This window comes from Triturus cristatus, chromosome 6, assembly GCF_964204655.1.
Source record: "Triturus cristatus chromosome 6, aTriCri1.1, whole genome shotgun sequence".
Lineage (NCBI taxonomy): Eukaryota > Metazoa > Chordata > Amphibia > Caudata > Salamandridae > Triturus > Triturus cristatus.
The window spans coordinates 1,039,573,830-1,039,590,897 of NC_140589.1; the positions used below are offsets into that span (position 1 = coordinate 1,039,573,830).

The 17,068-nt window shown below is 43.5% G+C and overlaps 1 protein-coding gene across 6 annotated transcripts in view; it reads right to left on the bottom strand.

The window, feature by feature from the left end:
- The window catches only part of LAMA2 (laminin subunit alpha 2), a 3,129,796-nt gene extending 3,115,885 nt beyond the window's left edge, over positions 1–13,911 (bottom strand). For all 6 annotated transcript variants that reach the window (XM_085611831.1, XM_085611827.1, XM_085611830.1 and 3 more), the window contains exon 1: positions 13,742–13,911. In XM_085611831.1, the coding sequence (XP_085467957.1) occupies positions 13,742–13,826 (85 nt within the window). In that variant the 5' untranslated portion in view covers positions 13,827–13,911. The remainder of the gene's footprint in view (positions 1–13,741) is intronic.
- Between the last annotated feature and the right edge of the window lie 3,157 nt (positions 13,912–17,068).

Below are 17,068 nucleotides of genomic sequence, written 5' to 3' on the forward strand. Positions count from 1 at the left end.
TACTGACCCGCTCCAGGGCCTGTAATTCCTCTCCTTCAATTCTCGACTCGGAGTGGAGGAGATTACATTCTAAGTGAGCTTTAAAGACTATAATGATGCAAGAACCAGAATGCACTGTCAGCATTGCTTCCCGGAGCCTCACATCACTGCGCTATGGGATTATGTCATAGCGCAAAGTATGTGAAGAAATGTAAGCACCATGTTGGCCCTGTAAACAAATGAGGATAAGATGTACCCAACTTTTTTTTTGGGGGGGGGGATTTCAGAGATCATGAATTTACCAGTTATTTTTATTACATGAAAGATGATGGCGTAAGTGCCATATTGGAAAAGAGTCAGTCAGGGATGGGGTTAATCGCATGCAAAGGCCAACAGATAGGGTCTTTCATGGGATTATAAATAAAACAGGGGTCAGGGAGGGTTCTCAGCCCAGCACATGTCCTCCCCTACTGAACTATACTAAAAAAAACAAAGTTTATGGTTCAGTTGAAAAAAGGGGGTACCAAAGCCCATAGTGGGAATCTGGACCCAACAGATCATTAAGGAGCAGCTCCTTTTAGGAACACAAGCCCTCACCCAAAAATGGTGGAATGCTTTCTCATCGAACTGTACCTCTTTTTGGCCTGGTGCTGTAGTGCCATGTTTGTATTAAGGTGGCATATCAATTGCACTACATTTTGTGTGGTAAGATTTGTGTACTGAACTTCCATCTTTTCTCTGGATTTGTTCCTTGTGTTTGCACTGATGACCCTAATCCTAATGTAGAATGGCCCCTTGAGAGTGGTGAGGTTCTAGACTACTATTTGGTCACTTCACTTGCCAGTTGTCTCTGCCTTGTGCATACCCGTCTATCCTGAATTCGAGATGGTGGTGGATGGGTAGGCACAAGGCAGAGACTACTAGAAGTGACCAATGAGTTGCCTAGGATCCCACCACTCTCAAAATCACCTTAATACTAGTACAGTTTTCTCTACCAAAGTAGATTCGATTACTGATAGGTCCTGAAGAAGTGCCATTGATCCATATTAGGACAAATTAGGCATGAAACATGTTAACCAAGTGAAGGGACCTTGGAATCCTAATATGATCCTTATCATCCATTGATTATTTCCATCCCATTAACAGAGGCCTCATGAATAAAATAGATATAGAGGGGACATCTAGTTTGGTTCAAATTTCCTTTTTCATGATTAGTCTATGTGTTTCCTCTTCCCGAACCATTCCTTGAAGAGATTGTTGGGCATACATTCTTCACCAACAGGCAATTAAATGAAGATTTCCGGCAAAGTGCTCCGGCGTTGGGCTGGTTGGGCATTGCAGCGCCAGCCCAACGAGAAGCACACTGTGAGTATGAAACATGGTACCATTGGTGCGTGAGGGCTGTGATCCTAAGAGGAGCTGCTCCTTGATGATCTGGTGGGTTCAGACCCCCCACTATAGGCTTTGGAACCCACTTTTTTCAACAAAACTGCACACTTTTTTTGTTTTTCATGGGATGCCATATTTGATTGTGGGCCTGTAAAATACTGTGTTATTTTCACAACCTCTCTGCTATGTGGATAGATAGTATAGTGTAGCAATAGTGACAGAATATTTGCATTTCTGTGGTTCCTCCAGTTGAATAGAATGTGAATTCAATGATTGCTTTCAGCCACACCAACAGGGCAGATATTATGCACCATAATCACATCTAGGTTATGCTTTCCCACCTACCCATTTGGGAGCAATCTTTGGATGGTATGGCCCATAAGGCATATGTCCTCAGAATTTACCTTCTCAATTGAACTATATGCTGATACCCCAAAACTGGTCCCAGGATACTTGTTTCAAGTCCAGGGAGAACCTGGCTTGGTAGTTCAGGCTGGACTGTTCCCATGGGGAAACAGGTTCAAGACTGATCTGCAAATGGATGTGTCCAAACCTGGGTGACGTGGCGAGCAAAATAACGATGGATCAAACCCAGATTTGTGACAGGGGTGAGTTTCTGAAAAGTTTTAACACTCCATCCATCATTTTATTTTGTGATATTGCTATGTGCGCCCTGAGTGGCTAAGGGTATGCCGAGGCATGGGTCCCTTGCATGCTGCACCATTGGAGTCAAACTATCCTGGCTGATGAGGGATGATACCCAGAAACCGACCCCAGGATGCTTGTTTACGGTCCAGGGGAGGACCTGGCTTGGCAGTTTAGGCTGGACTGTTCCCATGAAGCACAGGGTCCAGACTGATTTGCATATAGCTGTGTCCAAACTGGGATGATGTGGCGAGCAAATTAAAAATAGATTAAGCCCAGATCTTTGCCTGGGGGTGAGTGTTTGAAAAGTTTCAAAACTCAGTCCATCATGTTATTTTGTGCTGGTATTAGCATATTATTCATGAAAGATGCTATAATTAAAAATATATTTTTGCACAAAATAATAAAGAATGGAAAAGACTATGATACTCTGAGATATATATATATATATATATATATTAGGTGCAACGGCTGGTGGACTTGTGTTGGTGATATATATATATATATATATATATATATATTATATATATATATATATATATATTCACTGAAAAAACCATAGGTTTCACACATGTTATAGTTAGCGGAAATTTTACTGATAAAAAACCAATGAAATTCCCCCGTTATAGTTAGTGCAGGAAACTATAACTCACGCGACCGCAATCTTCTGCTGATGACATATGTGTCTTTATGAAAAAAAAATATTTGTAATATATGTATAGCTAAAAATTTATGGAAGAAGACATGGGCAAATAAGTGTCTAAATACAGTATTAGCATCAGCAGAGGATTGCGGTCGCGTGAGTTATAGTTTCCTGCACTAACTATAACGGGGGAATTTCATTGGTTTTTTATCAGTAAAATTTCCGCTAACTATAACATGTGTGAAACCTATGGTTTTTTCAGTGAATTTGCAAGGTTTTTTAAATGCTAATTCCTAACTATAACGTGTGTGAAACCTATGGTTTTTTCAGTGAATTTGTACGTTTTTTTAAATGCTAAGTTACTTTACGCCATTCGTGGCGTGCGCGCCCACTTAACGCAGTTCATTCCGTGCGTGCACGGTGCGCTTCGCGCACCGTGCGCGCACGGTGGGCACGCGGTGCGCTACGCGCACCACGTGCCCACGTTACGCTAGATGGGCCATGTACGCACGATGCGCTTCGCGCACCGTGCGCACATGGAGGACATATGATGCACTTCGTTTTGATAGGTAATATTTTATTTTTTCATATCTGTTATAAGCCATGCACAAATGGTGCCCGTCGGGCACCATTTGCGCACGGGGTAGGGAGAGTGTGGATAATTTTTTTTTTTTAAAATTTTTTTACCGTACGCGTACGGTAAGCGTAATCGGCGAAATTAGCGAAAAAATAAAAATTCCGTTTTTGTCCTTGGGGGATCTTTGGGGACTCCCTCAACATGGCTAGGTGTTTTGGAGCTGTCCAAACAGCCCCTTTACATGTTTTTGTGCTTTGTGTTTTAATCCACACTCTCAGTGCGAGAGAGAAAATGGCGGCCGCCGCTTCCTGGTTTCGGCCGATTCGAATGTTTACTAAGATCTAAGAGCCAATCAGAATCGCGCTCGTGCACGCCACCGTACGCGTACGGTAAGCGTACCGTAAGCGCACCGTAAGCTGGCTCAGATATATATATTGATTTAAAGGCTATTTTCTCAGAATCTACGGAACAGATTTACACCAAACCTACAAAAGGCACTTCCTTGACCTGGGGACTACCTCTCTGCCAAATGTCATTAAATTCTGTTCAGCCGTTCGGGCTGTAGCCCTGTCTAAAGGTCCTATGGAAAAATGCATGGGAAAAACGCGTTTTGGGACCCCCCTTTTATCTCAGCCCCCACTTGACGAATCCCCCCGAGACTTTCAGGGTAGGAGCGGAGCGTAGCGCCCCACCTATTTTGAAAAATTTGCGAGGATTCGTCGACCTGCGCCAAAGTTATTCAAAATAGAATGTTGCGGATTTCCTATGGAAACGTGGTCCTAACTATAACTACCTACTGGCGACCGCCAGTAGGTAATATATATATATATATATATATATATATATATATATATATATATATATATATATATATATATTATCTACTGGCGGTCGCCAGTAGATAGTTATAGCTAGGACCGTGTTTCCATAGGAAATCTGAAAATTTTATTTTGAATAACCTTGGCACCGGTTGACGAATCCTCGCAAAATTTTCAAAACTAATGGTGCGCTCCGCTCAGCTCCTACTCTGAAAGTCTCGGGGGGATTCGTCAAGCGGGGGCCGAGAAAAAAGGGGGGTCCCAAAATGCTTTTTCCCCATTCATTTTCCCATAGGACCTTTAGTCGAAGGTACAGCCCGAACGGCTGAACAGAATTACTTGAAATTTGGCAGAGAGGTAGTCCTCAGGTCAGGGATGTGCCTTTTGCATATATGGAGTCAATCTGTTCAGTAGTTCCTGAGAAAATTGCAGTTAAAAGCACGTACATATCTATAGCCGCACACCGTGCGCGCACCGTGCGTGCACCGTGCGAGCACCCTAACGTGCGCAAGCGTAATTCTGATTGGTGGTTACATGTTAGTCAACGTTCGAATCGGTCGAAATCAGGAAGTGTCGGCCGCCATTTTGTTTGTTTTCAGTGCGAGAGTGAAGAAGGAAGGTGGCGAACGTGAAAAGGGGGCAGGGTAGAGAGTTCCTGACCCCCTAGCCTTTGTCAGGGGGTCCCTGAAGCACCCCGAAGGCAGAAAAAATTAAAAAAAAAAAAAATTAAGAAAATCGCGGGGGTGCGCGCACCGTGCGCGCACGGCGAAAGACCAAAAAAAACCAAAAAAACATTTTTTAATACGTCGTTTATTGTAAAATAAATATATAAAAAAATAATAATACATACATAACTTATCATTTAAAAAAACGTACAAATTCACTGAAAAAACCATAGGTTTCACACACGTTATAGTTAGGAGTTAGCATTTAAAAAACCTTTCAAATTCACTTAAAAAACCATAGGTTTCACACATGTTATAGTTAGGTGGATATTTCACTCGTAAAAAACCAATGAAATTCCCCCGTTATAGTTAGTTCAGATAACTATAACTCGCGCGACCGCCACTCTATCACAAGGATGATGTCATCAGTGATGTCATGAGTGATGCCACTGACCATGTCATGAGTGATGTAATATGTGACGTCATGAGCAGGATTGCGCGCGCGCGAGGTATAGTTATCTGAACTAACTATAATGGGGGAATTTCATTGGTTTTTTACGAGTGAAATATCCACCTAACTATAACATGTGTGAAACCTATGGTTTTTTAAGTGAATATATATATATATATATATATATATATATATATATATATATATATATATATATATATATATCAGCGCGCTTGCCTGTTTTCTCCGTTTCCGTTTAAAGAAGGCAAGAGTAGACCCAGATTCTTCCAAGTGATTTTTATTTTGCAATCACCATGTCACCATGACGCGTTTCGGCCGTTAGAGACAGCCTTGGTCACATGACAGCGCATGGACGGCATTACCTCCTTTTAAAGTGCAATACACAGCAATAATAGAAATGGAAAACATACTCCACATTTAAATATTCACATTAATGACAGCATAAATGCTAAAATCATGATAAAAAATGTGTGTATGGCCTTGCTATTTGTAATAAAGCCAGAAAACAGATCTCTGTAAAATACAATATTAAGAAGTAATAGATATGGGGATATGTTGCAGGCAAAATACCAGTCAAACCCCTTAATCGTGTATACATTCCTGTTGCTCTGGTTGAAACAGAAGGTTTCCAATTACTGTATAGATAAAGTGACTAAGTGCTAATTGAAGGTTACCCCCCATTTTTCTAAAGTGCAAGACCCATATGCGAAAAATTGTGTGCAAATGTGCAAAAAGTGTAAGATGGTTCATATGTGTAAAGAGAGTACAAACAGCAATGCATATATAAATGACCAGGGTTGTAGGTTTGGACAATGCCAGTTACCATAAGTGCCTAAATGCAATATAGATCATGGTCAATATAGAAAAAGGAAAGGGAAAAGGGAAAGGAGGACGACAGTTAAAATAAGATAGAATAAGATCAATAGGCTAATTCCCACAAAATGATATTCACAATAATAAAATTGTTAAAAGATCATTCCAACCTAAAATCTCAATAAATTAAGTAAAATCCTCCAATTTGTGCAATATTCACCAACAAAGATAATATTGATATATCTACAAGTTATGAAGGACCTCTATTCTCTTGTCGAAGGTTTAGGGGCAAAGAATCTTATCTTAGAAGTTACCCTATGTAGTTTGGACAGTACTGCAATCAATTATCTAACAGTAGAACGTAAATACCTAATCAACGGGATAAATGGATAAATACGCGATAAAATATTATATAAAAGTGCAGAATAAAAGTGCAGAATAAACAACACTGAGATAATAATAAACAAATCATGATTGTGTCTATCATAAAGTATATATATATATTATCCAAACTTTGCCCTGCAGCGAGAAAAGTTTGAGACTTCGCACGCCTTTGAAAAAGGAGATTGGTATCTTTGAAACGCATCAGGCAGTTTAAAGGGAGAACTCGGACTAAAATGCTCGCTTCATCTGAAAATAAAAGTTGTTGTGCAATTCACCTATTTTGGAGTGCGGACTTGTTTTAAGGGCAACGTTTGGGTTATATATATATATATATATATATAGATATATATATGTATATATTCACTGAAAAAAACATAGATTTTAGGGAAAGTTATAGTTGTCATCAGTGATGTAATTTGAGATGTCATCAGTGATGTCATCAGTGATGTCACTGACCATGTCATGAGTGATGTAATATGTGACGTCATCAGCAGTGCATTGCGGGGGCACAAGCTATAGTTAGCTGAACTAACTATAACGGGAAATTTCTCTGGTTTTGTACAAGTGAAATGTCCATCTAACTATAACTTTCCTTAAAACCTACGTTTTTTTCAGTGAATTTCTAAGGTTTTTTAAATGCTAATTTCTAACTATAACGTCCCTTAAACCTATGTTTTTTTCAGTGAATTTCAATGGTTTTTTAAATGCTAATTTCTAACTATGACGTGCCTGAAACCTATGTTTTTTTCAGTGAATTTCAATGGTTTTTTAAATGCTAGTTTCTAACTATGCCTACAGAGGTAGGAAAGAAGAAAAAACGCACAGAAAGAAGCAAAAGAAATGCAGAAAGAAGCAACAAAAGTACACAAAGACGAAGAAAAGTGCAGGAAGAAGCAAGACGTGCAGAAAGAACCAACAGAGGAGCAGAAAGAGGCCTTGTTGCAAAATCATCCTTTGCCCACAATGTCAGATATTACATCACTGTATTTAGACACTTATTTACCCATGTCTTCTTCCATTAATTTTTAGCTTTACATATATTACAAATATTTTTTTTTCAGAAAGACACATATGTCATCAGTGATGTAATATCTGACGTCATCAGCAGAGGATTGCGGTCGTGTGAGTTATAGTTGCCTGCACTAACTATAACGGGGGAATTTCAATGGTTTTCACGAGTGAAATGTCCAGCTAACTATAACATGTGTGAAACCTATGGTTTTTTAAGTGAATTTGCAAGGTTTTTTAAATGCTAATTCCTAACTATAACGTGTGTGAAACCTATGGTTTTTTTCAGTGAATTTGTACGGTTTTTTAAATGCTAAGTTATGTATTTTATTTTTTTTTTAAAGGTTTTTCACCGGGCGTGTACCGTACGCGCACGGTGCGCTTCGGGCACCGCTCGCCCACATTACGCAGTTCGCGGAATTTTTCCGTTTCTACCATACGCGCACGCTACGCGTACTCCGCAATTTTTCGCAAAAAAATTAAAGGAAATTTTGGCCCTTGGGGGTCCTTCTGGGACCCCCTGACAAAGGCTAGGGGGTCAGGAACTGTCCACCCTGCCCCCTTTTCACGTTCTCCACCTTTGTTTTTCACCCCCTCAGACTGCGAGAGACAAAATGGCGGCTGACAATTCCTGGTTTCGACCGATTCGAATGTTTACTAAGATCTAACAACCAATCAGAATCGCGCTCGCGCACGGCAGCGTGCGCGTACGGTAAGTTTTACCGTTCGCGCACGGTGCGCGCTTATAGATATATATATTGATTTAAATGCTATTTTATCAGGAACTACTGAACAGATTTACACCAGACCTGCAAAAGGCACATCCCTGACCTGAGGACTACCTCTCTGCCAAATTTCAAGTAATTCTGTTCAGCCGTTCGGGCTGTAGCTTGGACTAAAGGTCCTATGGAAAAATGCATGGGGAAAACACGTTTTGGGACCCCCCCTTTTTCTCAGCCCCTGCTTGACGAATCCCCCCCAGACTTTCAGGGAAGGAGCGGAGCGCCCCACCTATTTTGAAAATTTCGCGAGGATTCGTCAATCCGCGCCAAAGTTATTCCAAATAGAATGTTGCGTATTTCCTATGGAAACACGATCCTAACTATAACTATCTACTGGCGACCGCCAGTAGATAATATATATATATATATATATATATATATATATATATAAATATATATCCACAATTTGGCTCCGTTCAGTGGACCCCTGGCGATTCTTTATCCGGTGCGAAACTGCAGCAGAGCCATGCCGTCATTAATTCACCAACAGTTTCCTTCTCAGGAAACAAAATAGTACGCACTCACAGGTTTCTTCGTTTATCCCAATTTCCTTTATTTATTCAATAGCATCCAGTCTCGAGGAAATACCAACGCGTTTCGCTATCAACAGATAACTTGATCATGGTTGATCAAGTTATCTGTTGATAGCGCGCGCTTTTTCGTCAAAAAAAATTGATGTTTTTTTCACCCTTGGGGGTCCTTCAGTGACCCCCTGACAAAGGCTAGGGGGTCAGGAACTGTCCACCCTGCCCCCTTTTCACGTTCTCCACCTTTGTTTTTTACTGCCTCAGACTGCGAGAGACAAAATGGCGGCAGACACTTCCTGATTTCGACCGATTCGAATGTTTACTGACATCTAACAACCAATCAGAATTGCGCTCGCGCACGTCACCGTGCGCGCACCGTGCGCGCACGGTGCGCGCTTATAGATATATATGTACTTTTAACTGAAATTTTCTCTGGAACTACTGAACAGATTGACTCCAGATATTCAAAAGGCACATCCCTGACCTGAGGACTACCTCTCTGCAAAATTTCAAGTAATTCTGTTCAGCCGTTCGGGCTGTACCTTGGACTAAAGGTCCCTATGGAAAAATGCATAGGGAAAACGTGTTTTGGGACCCCCCTTTTTTCTCACCCCCCGCTTGACTAATCACCCCGAGACTTTCAGGGTAGGAGCGGATGCCCCACCTATTTTGAAAATTTTGTGAGAATTCGTCAACCGGCGCCGAAGTTATTCAAAATAGAATTTTCTGATTTCCTATGGAAACACGGTCCTATTTATAACTATCTACTGGCGACCGCCAGTAGATAATATATATATATATATTCACTGAAAAAACCATAGGTTTCACACATGTTATAGTTAGCTGTACATTTCACTCGTAAAAAACCAATGAAATTCCCCCGTTATAGTTAGTGCAGGCAACTATAACTCACGCGACCGCAATCCTCTGCTGATGCTAATACTGTATTTAGACACTTATTTGCCCATGTCTTCTTCCATTAAATTTTAGCTATACATATATTACAAATATTTTTTTTTCATAAAGACACATATGTCATCAGCAGAAGATTGCGGTCGCGTGAGTTATAGTTGCCTGCACTAACTATAACGGGGGAATTTCATTGTTTTTTTACGAGTGAAATGTACAGCTAACTATAACATGTGTGAAACCTATGGTTTTTTCAGTGAATTTGCAAGGTTTTTTAAATGCTAATTCCTAACTATAACGTGTGTGAAACCTATGGTTTTTTCAGTGAATTTGTACGGTTTTTTAAATGCTAAGTTACTTTACGCCATTCGTGGCGTGCGCGCCTAGTTAACGCAGTTCGTTGCGTGCGCGCACAGTGAGCACGCGGTGCGCTTCGCGCACCGCACGCCCACTTTACGCAGTTAGTGCTGTGCACGCACGGTGGTCACGCGGTGCGCTGCGCGCACCGCGTGCCCACGTTATGCGGGATGGGCCATGTACACACGATGCGCTTCGCGCACCGTGCGCACATGGGGGACATATTATGCGCATCGTTGAGAAATGTATTCTTATTAATTTTATAGCTTTGATAAGCCATGCACAAATGGTGCCGTTCGGGCACCATTTGCACACGGGGTGGGGAGAGGGGGAGAGTGTGGATAATTTTTAAAAAAAATATTTTTTTCCGTACGCGTACGGTAAGCGTAATCGCCGATTTTCCGAAAAAAAAAATTTTTTTTTGGGGGCTTGGGGGGTTTTTGGGGACCCCTATATCATTGATGGGTGGTTAGGATCTGAAGAAACTGTCCCTTTACACATTTTTGGGCTTCATTTTTGCTGCCCAACTCTGAGAGCGAGAGAGAAAATGGCGGCCGCCGCTTCCTGGTTTCGACCGATTCGAATGTTTACTAAGATCTAAGAGCCAATCAGAATCGCGCTCGCGCACGTCACCGTACGCGTACGGTAAGCGCACCGTAAGTGCACCGTAAGCTGGCTCAGATATATATATTGATTTAAAGGCTATTTTCTCAGAATCTACTGAACTGATTTACACCAAACCTACAAAAGGCACATCCTTGACCTGAGGACTACCTCTCTGCAACATTTCAAGTAATTCTGTTCAGCCGTTTGGGCTGTAGCTGTGTCTAAAGGTCCTATGGAAAAATGCATAAGAAAAACGCGTTTTGGGACCCCCCTTTTATCTCAGCCCCCGCTTGACGAATCCCCCCGAGACTTTCAGGGTAGGAGCGGAGCGTAGCGCCCCACCTATTTTAAAAAATTCGCGAGGATTCGTCGACCGGCGCCAAAGTTATTCAAAATAGAATGTTGCGGTTTTCCTATGGAAACGTGGTCCTAACTATAACTACCTACTGGCGACCGCCAGTAGGTAATATATATATATATATATATATATTCTTTTGAGATGTACAGACAGATTCTGGATTCAAAGGTTGAAGGAGGGTTGTTGTTTTTATTGGTGGATGGTGACGCTAGCGTGGGATTCTGACAGTGGCCGTTAGTGAAAGATAGGTTGTTCTTAGTAGATGCTCATCAAATTCCTGGCCTACCTGCATAGTGCACAGAGTATCGGTCACAGATGTGCCAACTGTGACTACGATTCAGCGTGAAAGGGTTTGAAGGCATTACACAGCATTTTCAGTAAATCCATTGCGCCTTAGAAAGTAGTGTTTTATATGGGTTTTCATGTGTAACGCCACCATGTGCGGAGACTTTTCTGCTAAATCCCACTGATACAAACGCTAATGATTATGTGAGACAAAGGTGAGAACAAGCCTTCTTCACAAACCAACATTCCTGCTGGAGAAACGCAGCCACCTGTCCTGCATGTGCCACCGCTCTAAAATTAGCATGAATGAGCCAGCTGTCCGAGCGGCTGTCTTGAAGATGGCTGCCTCAAACAAAACATGGAAGTCACATTCCTTGTGCTGAACACGGGAGGACAAAAGGACGGCGCTCACGGTAGCGTGGCTGGGTTAGCCCGTTTTGCACGAACAGGCCAAGGTCAGGCGACAGTACACTCCCATTGGGGTTATTTCAATCCGAGGGCTACGTCGCGCTATGTGTATCACTTTACCACATTTTTATTTAGCAGGAATGCATGAGACGCTAGGTAACGTGATACCGTGTGCCCACATGTAAGGAAACAAACAGAGTAAAATTAAATGACACGCTCACGGCAATTATTATGGAAATGTCATTTACAACCTGGTAATTCTGGAAGAAACCATGGATGTTCACTAAACGCTTCTTTGCCTTCTGTTTAACACTGATGAACCTACTATAGAATTAAGGAGAGTTTAATCCTTCCCGAATGTTTCCCTGTGTCTAATGCCGCCCCATACCCATCTCCCCCGGCACGTTTTTCAGTTCGAAAGCCTTCACTTAGGCTGTATTATTGCCACTAAAGACAATATTAGGCATGGGTTGTGTTTTGTGTGGAGGCATTGCATTAAATTATGTTGTTCCACGTTCTGTTATTTTCTTCAATATTATTCTCGTATTGCTTGACGATGTGTTGTGTTATTATGTCGTGCCAGCGTATGTTATGGTATTCTGTGTTATGTGGTACTGGTATGTTGTGCTTTGTTATGCAACTTTAAATAGTGTTGTAATGTTTGAAGTTATGCTACTCAGTGTTTTTTTTTCTATTCCATGTGTTTCTATGTTTTGTGGTCGTGCGGCGTGCCTTGATGTGCCCTGCTAAGTCGTGCCCTGCGATACCATGGCATGCCGTATCATGTGTTTGTTATGGTGGACTACGTACCCTACGTCATGACCATGTTTTACGACTTTACACTATATTGCAGAGCTGCTGCGTGCTTACGTAAAACGGGACTGCTTCTAGGCGTTGGGATGGTTCTAACATTCACCCGACAAACAATAACATGGTCTGGAAACAACAATCTCAAATAATCGTCTCATAGTAGTTCACATCAACACGTCAATGGTTATGGTACCAATCTGCCCAAACTCTAACGAATCTATCCCTTTTCCTATACGAGAGTGAACTCATCAGTTCCCACTTTAAAAACCCGAGTCTATTTAAATGAAAACATATGTATTATTTAGCAACCAATGAGAAAATTAAATCTGTGAATCGAAATGATCCAAGAAACCTCATGCAACTACACCCGAAATCTGGGTTGAAGTTAGAGCAGACAGTTGCCATAAACTCTCAAAGCCTTTCACGCACAAAGCAAAGCAGTTTCACTTGTGCGTTTTCTAGTCTCGATCTGGAATCAGTTCTCATGCCTATAGAGAGCAGATGTGTGACATGTCAGATATGCTATCGGAATGCAAATACAGTTCCAGTCTTTCCAAGCCAACTGAAATGTTCCTCTCCTTGGGAACGTGCCACACAATTTGGGAAAAGCCATGCATATTGTATTAACTGGCCCGACGCGCAGGCAGATGTGCCCGCTTCTTCCGCGCATGTGCGTGCAATGTTCTGTGTGGGTCTTGGAAGTCTCGTTTATACTTTTGCTTTTAGAACCCTTCTCCCGCCATCTGCTCCCACAAACGAGAGACAGATTGAGGATGCGGCAGTACACGCAGGATTCTGAACACACGTCATTCGCAGTTTTCCCCCCTCTGGTGTCCACGTTTACCACAGGTGAAACAAGCCAATGGGCTATCACGACTATTGTTGCGTCCATCACTTTTGTCAAGACTTTCACTCCCGACCGATTATATATAAAAATGTGAGAATATTCAGTCGCCTTGCTGCACAGCTGGTTATAACTTCGCTCTATTGTAAAGCGCTCTGACACCTCTGGGTAAAGTCCGCGCTATATAATAAAAACGCATAGATAAATAAATAAACCCGGCAAAAACCACACCACTCAATGCAAAACAGTCAGCACACCATCGTTCATTATTCTTACAGACTGTCACGCAGAGGCAGAAAAAAAGACACCCCGTAGCAACTTAAAAAAAATCTGTCGCCGCGGAGCTAGGTTCGGCTGTCACGTTGTAACGTATGTGCTGCAACCAGCCCTGTCACGCAGATACATGAGGCGGAACAATGACACAAAAATAAGAAACAAGAAAATAATCACCCTCCACAGTACCTCGCTGCTGTTGCTGAAGCTGGGCATGGCAGCTTTGGCTCGTCATTAAGATGAAGAGAAGCAGAAGAAAACTTTCCTTTTCCATGTTGGAAGTTGGACGGCAGGTCGAAAGCCTGCTCTGCGCCCGCCCTCGAACACTGGAGCCCTCTGTGAGCGGTCTCGGAGTGTCTCACACAAGCCCAGTCGGGAGCTAAACTTACTGTTTCAGAAGACACTCCCCCTTCTCTCCTTGGTCCACGCAACCAACGGGACAGGGAGACGCGCACCCTTCCACTTTATTCTAGGCAATTTTTATGCTGTAACAGATGTCTATGCAACAGTTAAGCTGTGCATGATATCTGTTGCTTTAAAACAAGGGTGGACATCACATAAAGGGAGCAGTGGAACTGCTAATTTAATAGAGGTCTAAATCAAGATTTTGGACCAAGAGTTTGGGAGTAGAAGTATTTTGCCACCTTAGCCGATGGCAAATGGTTCTTTATCACTGGGACTTTACAATAATGGTCTACTGTCGTCTGGAAATGCGTCCATTACTTACTAATAATGACATTACTCCTAGTCCTACTCCCTCGCCTATCTTCTTAACGTGTGAGGCCCTCCGACTCCCCCCAGACCCACCCCAGCCTATAAAAACAACGCCCGCCTCACCACCTCCTGTACATAAACAAGCCGAGCCTAGAACTCAGTTCGACCGCACCCTGGAGTGGAGGAGGGTCCTAGAAGGAAGGCAAGGGAGTAGGACTAGGAATACTGGCATTATCAGTAAGTAATGGACGCCTTACCCTCGCCTTCCTTCTTAACGTGTGAGGAAATAGCAAGCAAAAACAGAGATGGACAACTCAGTGAAAAAGAATACCAGTTTAATAACGTGCCCAAATCACAATACAAAACCCCCCTATTCCTTCATAGAGGACAAGACTCTGTGGCCCAGGACATTATCCAAATGCTCCAGACCAGCAATCCGATCGTGGCGGACAAAAGTGGAAGGAGAAGACCAAGTTGCAGCCCTACATATTTCCACCACAGAGGCACCATGCAATTCAGCCACAGTAAAAAGAGCGCCCCTGCAGCCCCACAGGGGGATCCACCCCTTTCACCTTGTAAGCCTAAAGGGCCATAGACCAAATCCAATGACTCAAAGTAGCCATGGGAGGTTTCTCACCCTTCTTAGAAGGACCAAAGTTTACGAACAAAGCGGCACCCTTCCGGAAGGACTCCACCACATGCAAATACCATAACAAAATACACCTCACATCGAAACAGTGCAAATGACTTTCCTCAGCCGAGGAAGGATCCAAACAAAACTCAGGCAAAATCACTTTCTAACTGAAGTGAAAAGTCAAATTAACTGTAGGAATAAAGTACGGAACAGCACCAACCGGCTTGAAAAGACCTTACAGAAAGGAAACTTACAGGACAAGGACCCCAACTCCCCCAACCTTCTAGCCGAAGTGATGGCGACCAGAAGACACGTTTTGAAAGTCAGGAGCTTCAAATACAGCCCCTCTAAGGGTTCAAAAAGAGGACCCGACAGGCCATTAAAGACCAACTGCAAATTCCAACTTGGACAGGAACAAAAAGGCAGAGGAAAGAGGTTCACAAGACCCTGAAAAAATAAAGGCATCAGACCCCCATCATCCTGCAAATTACACCAGCAGCCCCAAAAAGACTGAATGGTGGCCCACTGCACCCGCATAGAAGCAACCAACAGACCCAACTGTGCCCCATCCAGTAGGAACTGCATAACTAAAAAGAGGTCCGCCACAGTAGGATCCCCCTCCTTATGAGCACACCCGGCCGAAAAAGTCCTCCAATGCCTAGCATAAGAGAGTCGCATAGAGGATCTACGAGAAGCCTGCATCGTCACAACCAAAATGCCAGGGACCGCCAAACCAGCTAAGCCCTGCTGTGCAACCGCCATGCTATCAAGTATAACTTCCTTAAGGTGTTCAGGGGAAGAACCGGAAAAAGATAAGGAGACAGGACCACAGGCAGAACCCACTCCAGGCAGCAACTCAACAGGCCTAGGAGAGGAAACCAATTTGCACGAGGCCAATGGGGCGCAATCAATATCCCCTCTGCCCCTTCCCTCCGAACCCGAACCAGAAAGGCCTGGATCAGCTTAAAAGGAGGGAAAGTATAAAGGTGATCCCGAGGCCAAGGACAAGTAAAACCGTTGATTCCCCATGGCAGGGGACACCGACCCAGAGAACAAAACAGCTCCACTTTGGCATTCCCCGGGAAACCAAACAGGTCCACCACGGGAGGCCCAACACATCACCAACCGGCTGAACAAAGCAGGGAGAAATCCTTGGATGAGGGAATATCCCTGCTCAACTGATCAGCACAAACATTTTCCACCCCGCGACTGTACAGAGCAGACAGTCTCAGAACCCAGTCCTGAGCCCACAGGAAGATGTCGCTGGCCACAAGGTTCAGAGAGCGGGACCAGGTACCCCCCTGACGGTTGACATAGGACTTCGCCACTAGATTGTTCGTCTGGGCCACCACCATATGACCCACAGAGAGTCCTGAAAATGAAGTAGAGCAAGCCAAATTGCCCGCAAATCCCTCTAGTTTGACGACCTCTAGGAGTCCCGCAAAGACCAACACTCCTGAACCTGCTTTGACCCCAGCCAAGCTCCCCAAGCGGACAGGCTGGCATTCAAAGTCACCACCAGCAGGCCCAGGGTTGACAATGAGATCCCGGAAAGAAGATGATGATGGCAAAGCCACCAGGGTAGGTCTGCTCAGATTCGGTCTGCCATCTGCAGCGGAGTCATCAGATCCTGAGTCCTGGGAGACCACCCTGCCAGAATCCAGTTGGCGAGGCGAAGAAGGTGAAACCGGGCCCAGGGTACAAGAAACACCAAAGACGCCAAATGTCCCTGTACCCTCAGCCACTCCACTGCCTGAGGAGCCTCTTGGGACATCAAGGCCAGAACCTGCGCAGTAAAGGAGACCAGGCGCCTCTCAGACAGGGTAACACGGCCCACCAAAGTCTGAAAACGAGCCCCGATGGAGACTATGTCCCAAGAGGGGGCCAAAGAAGATTTTTCCCAGTTCACCAAAAATCCGTGTCCCTGAAGAACCTCCAATACCCTCTTGACCTGAGTGTGCAACAGAGACTCCTCCACTGCATGGATAAAAAGATCATTCAAATAGGGGTGAATGAACACCCCCTCCACATGAAAGACAGCCATGAGGGACGCCAGGACCTTCGTAAAGACCTTTGGAGAGGACTTGAGGCCGAAAGGCAGAACACAAAACTGAAAAAGGGCGCTTCCTATTGCAAACCTCAGGAATCGCTGAGAAGAGGCTGCGAGA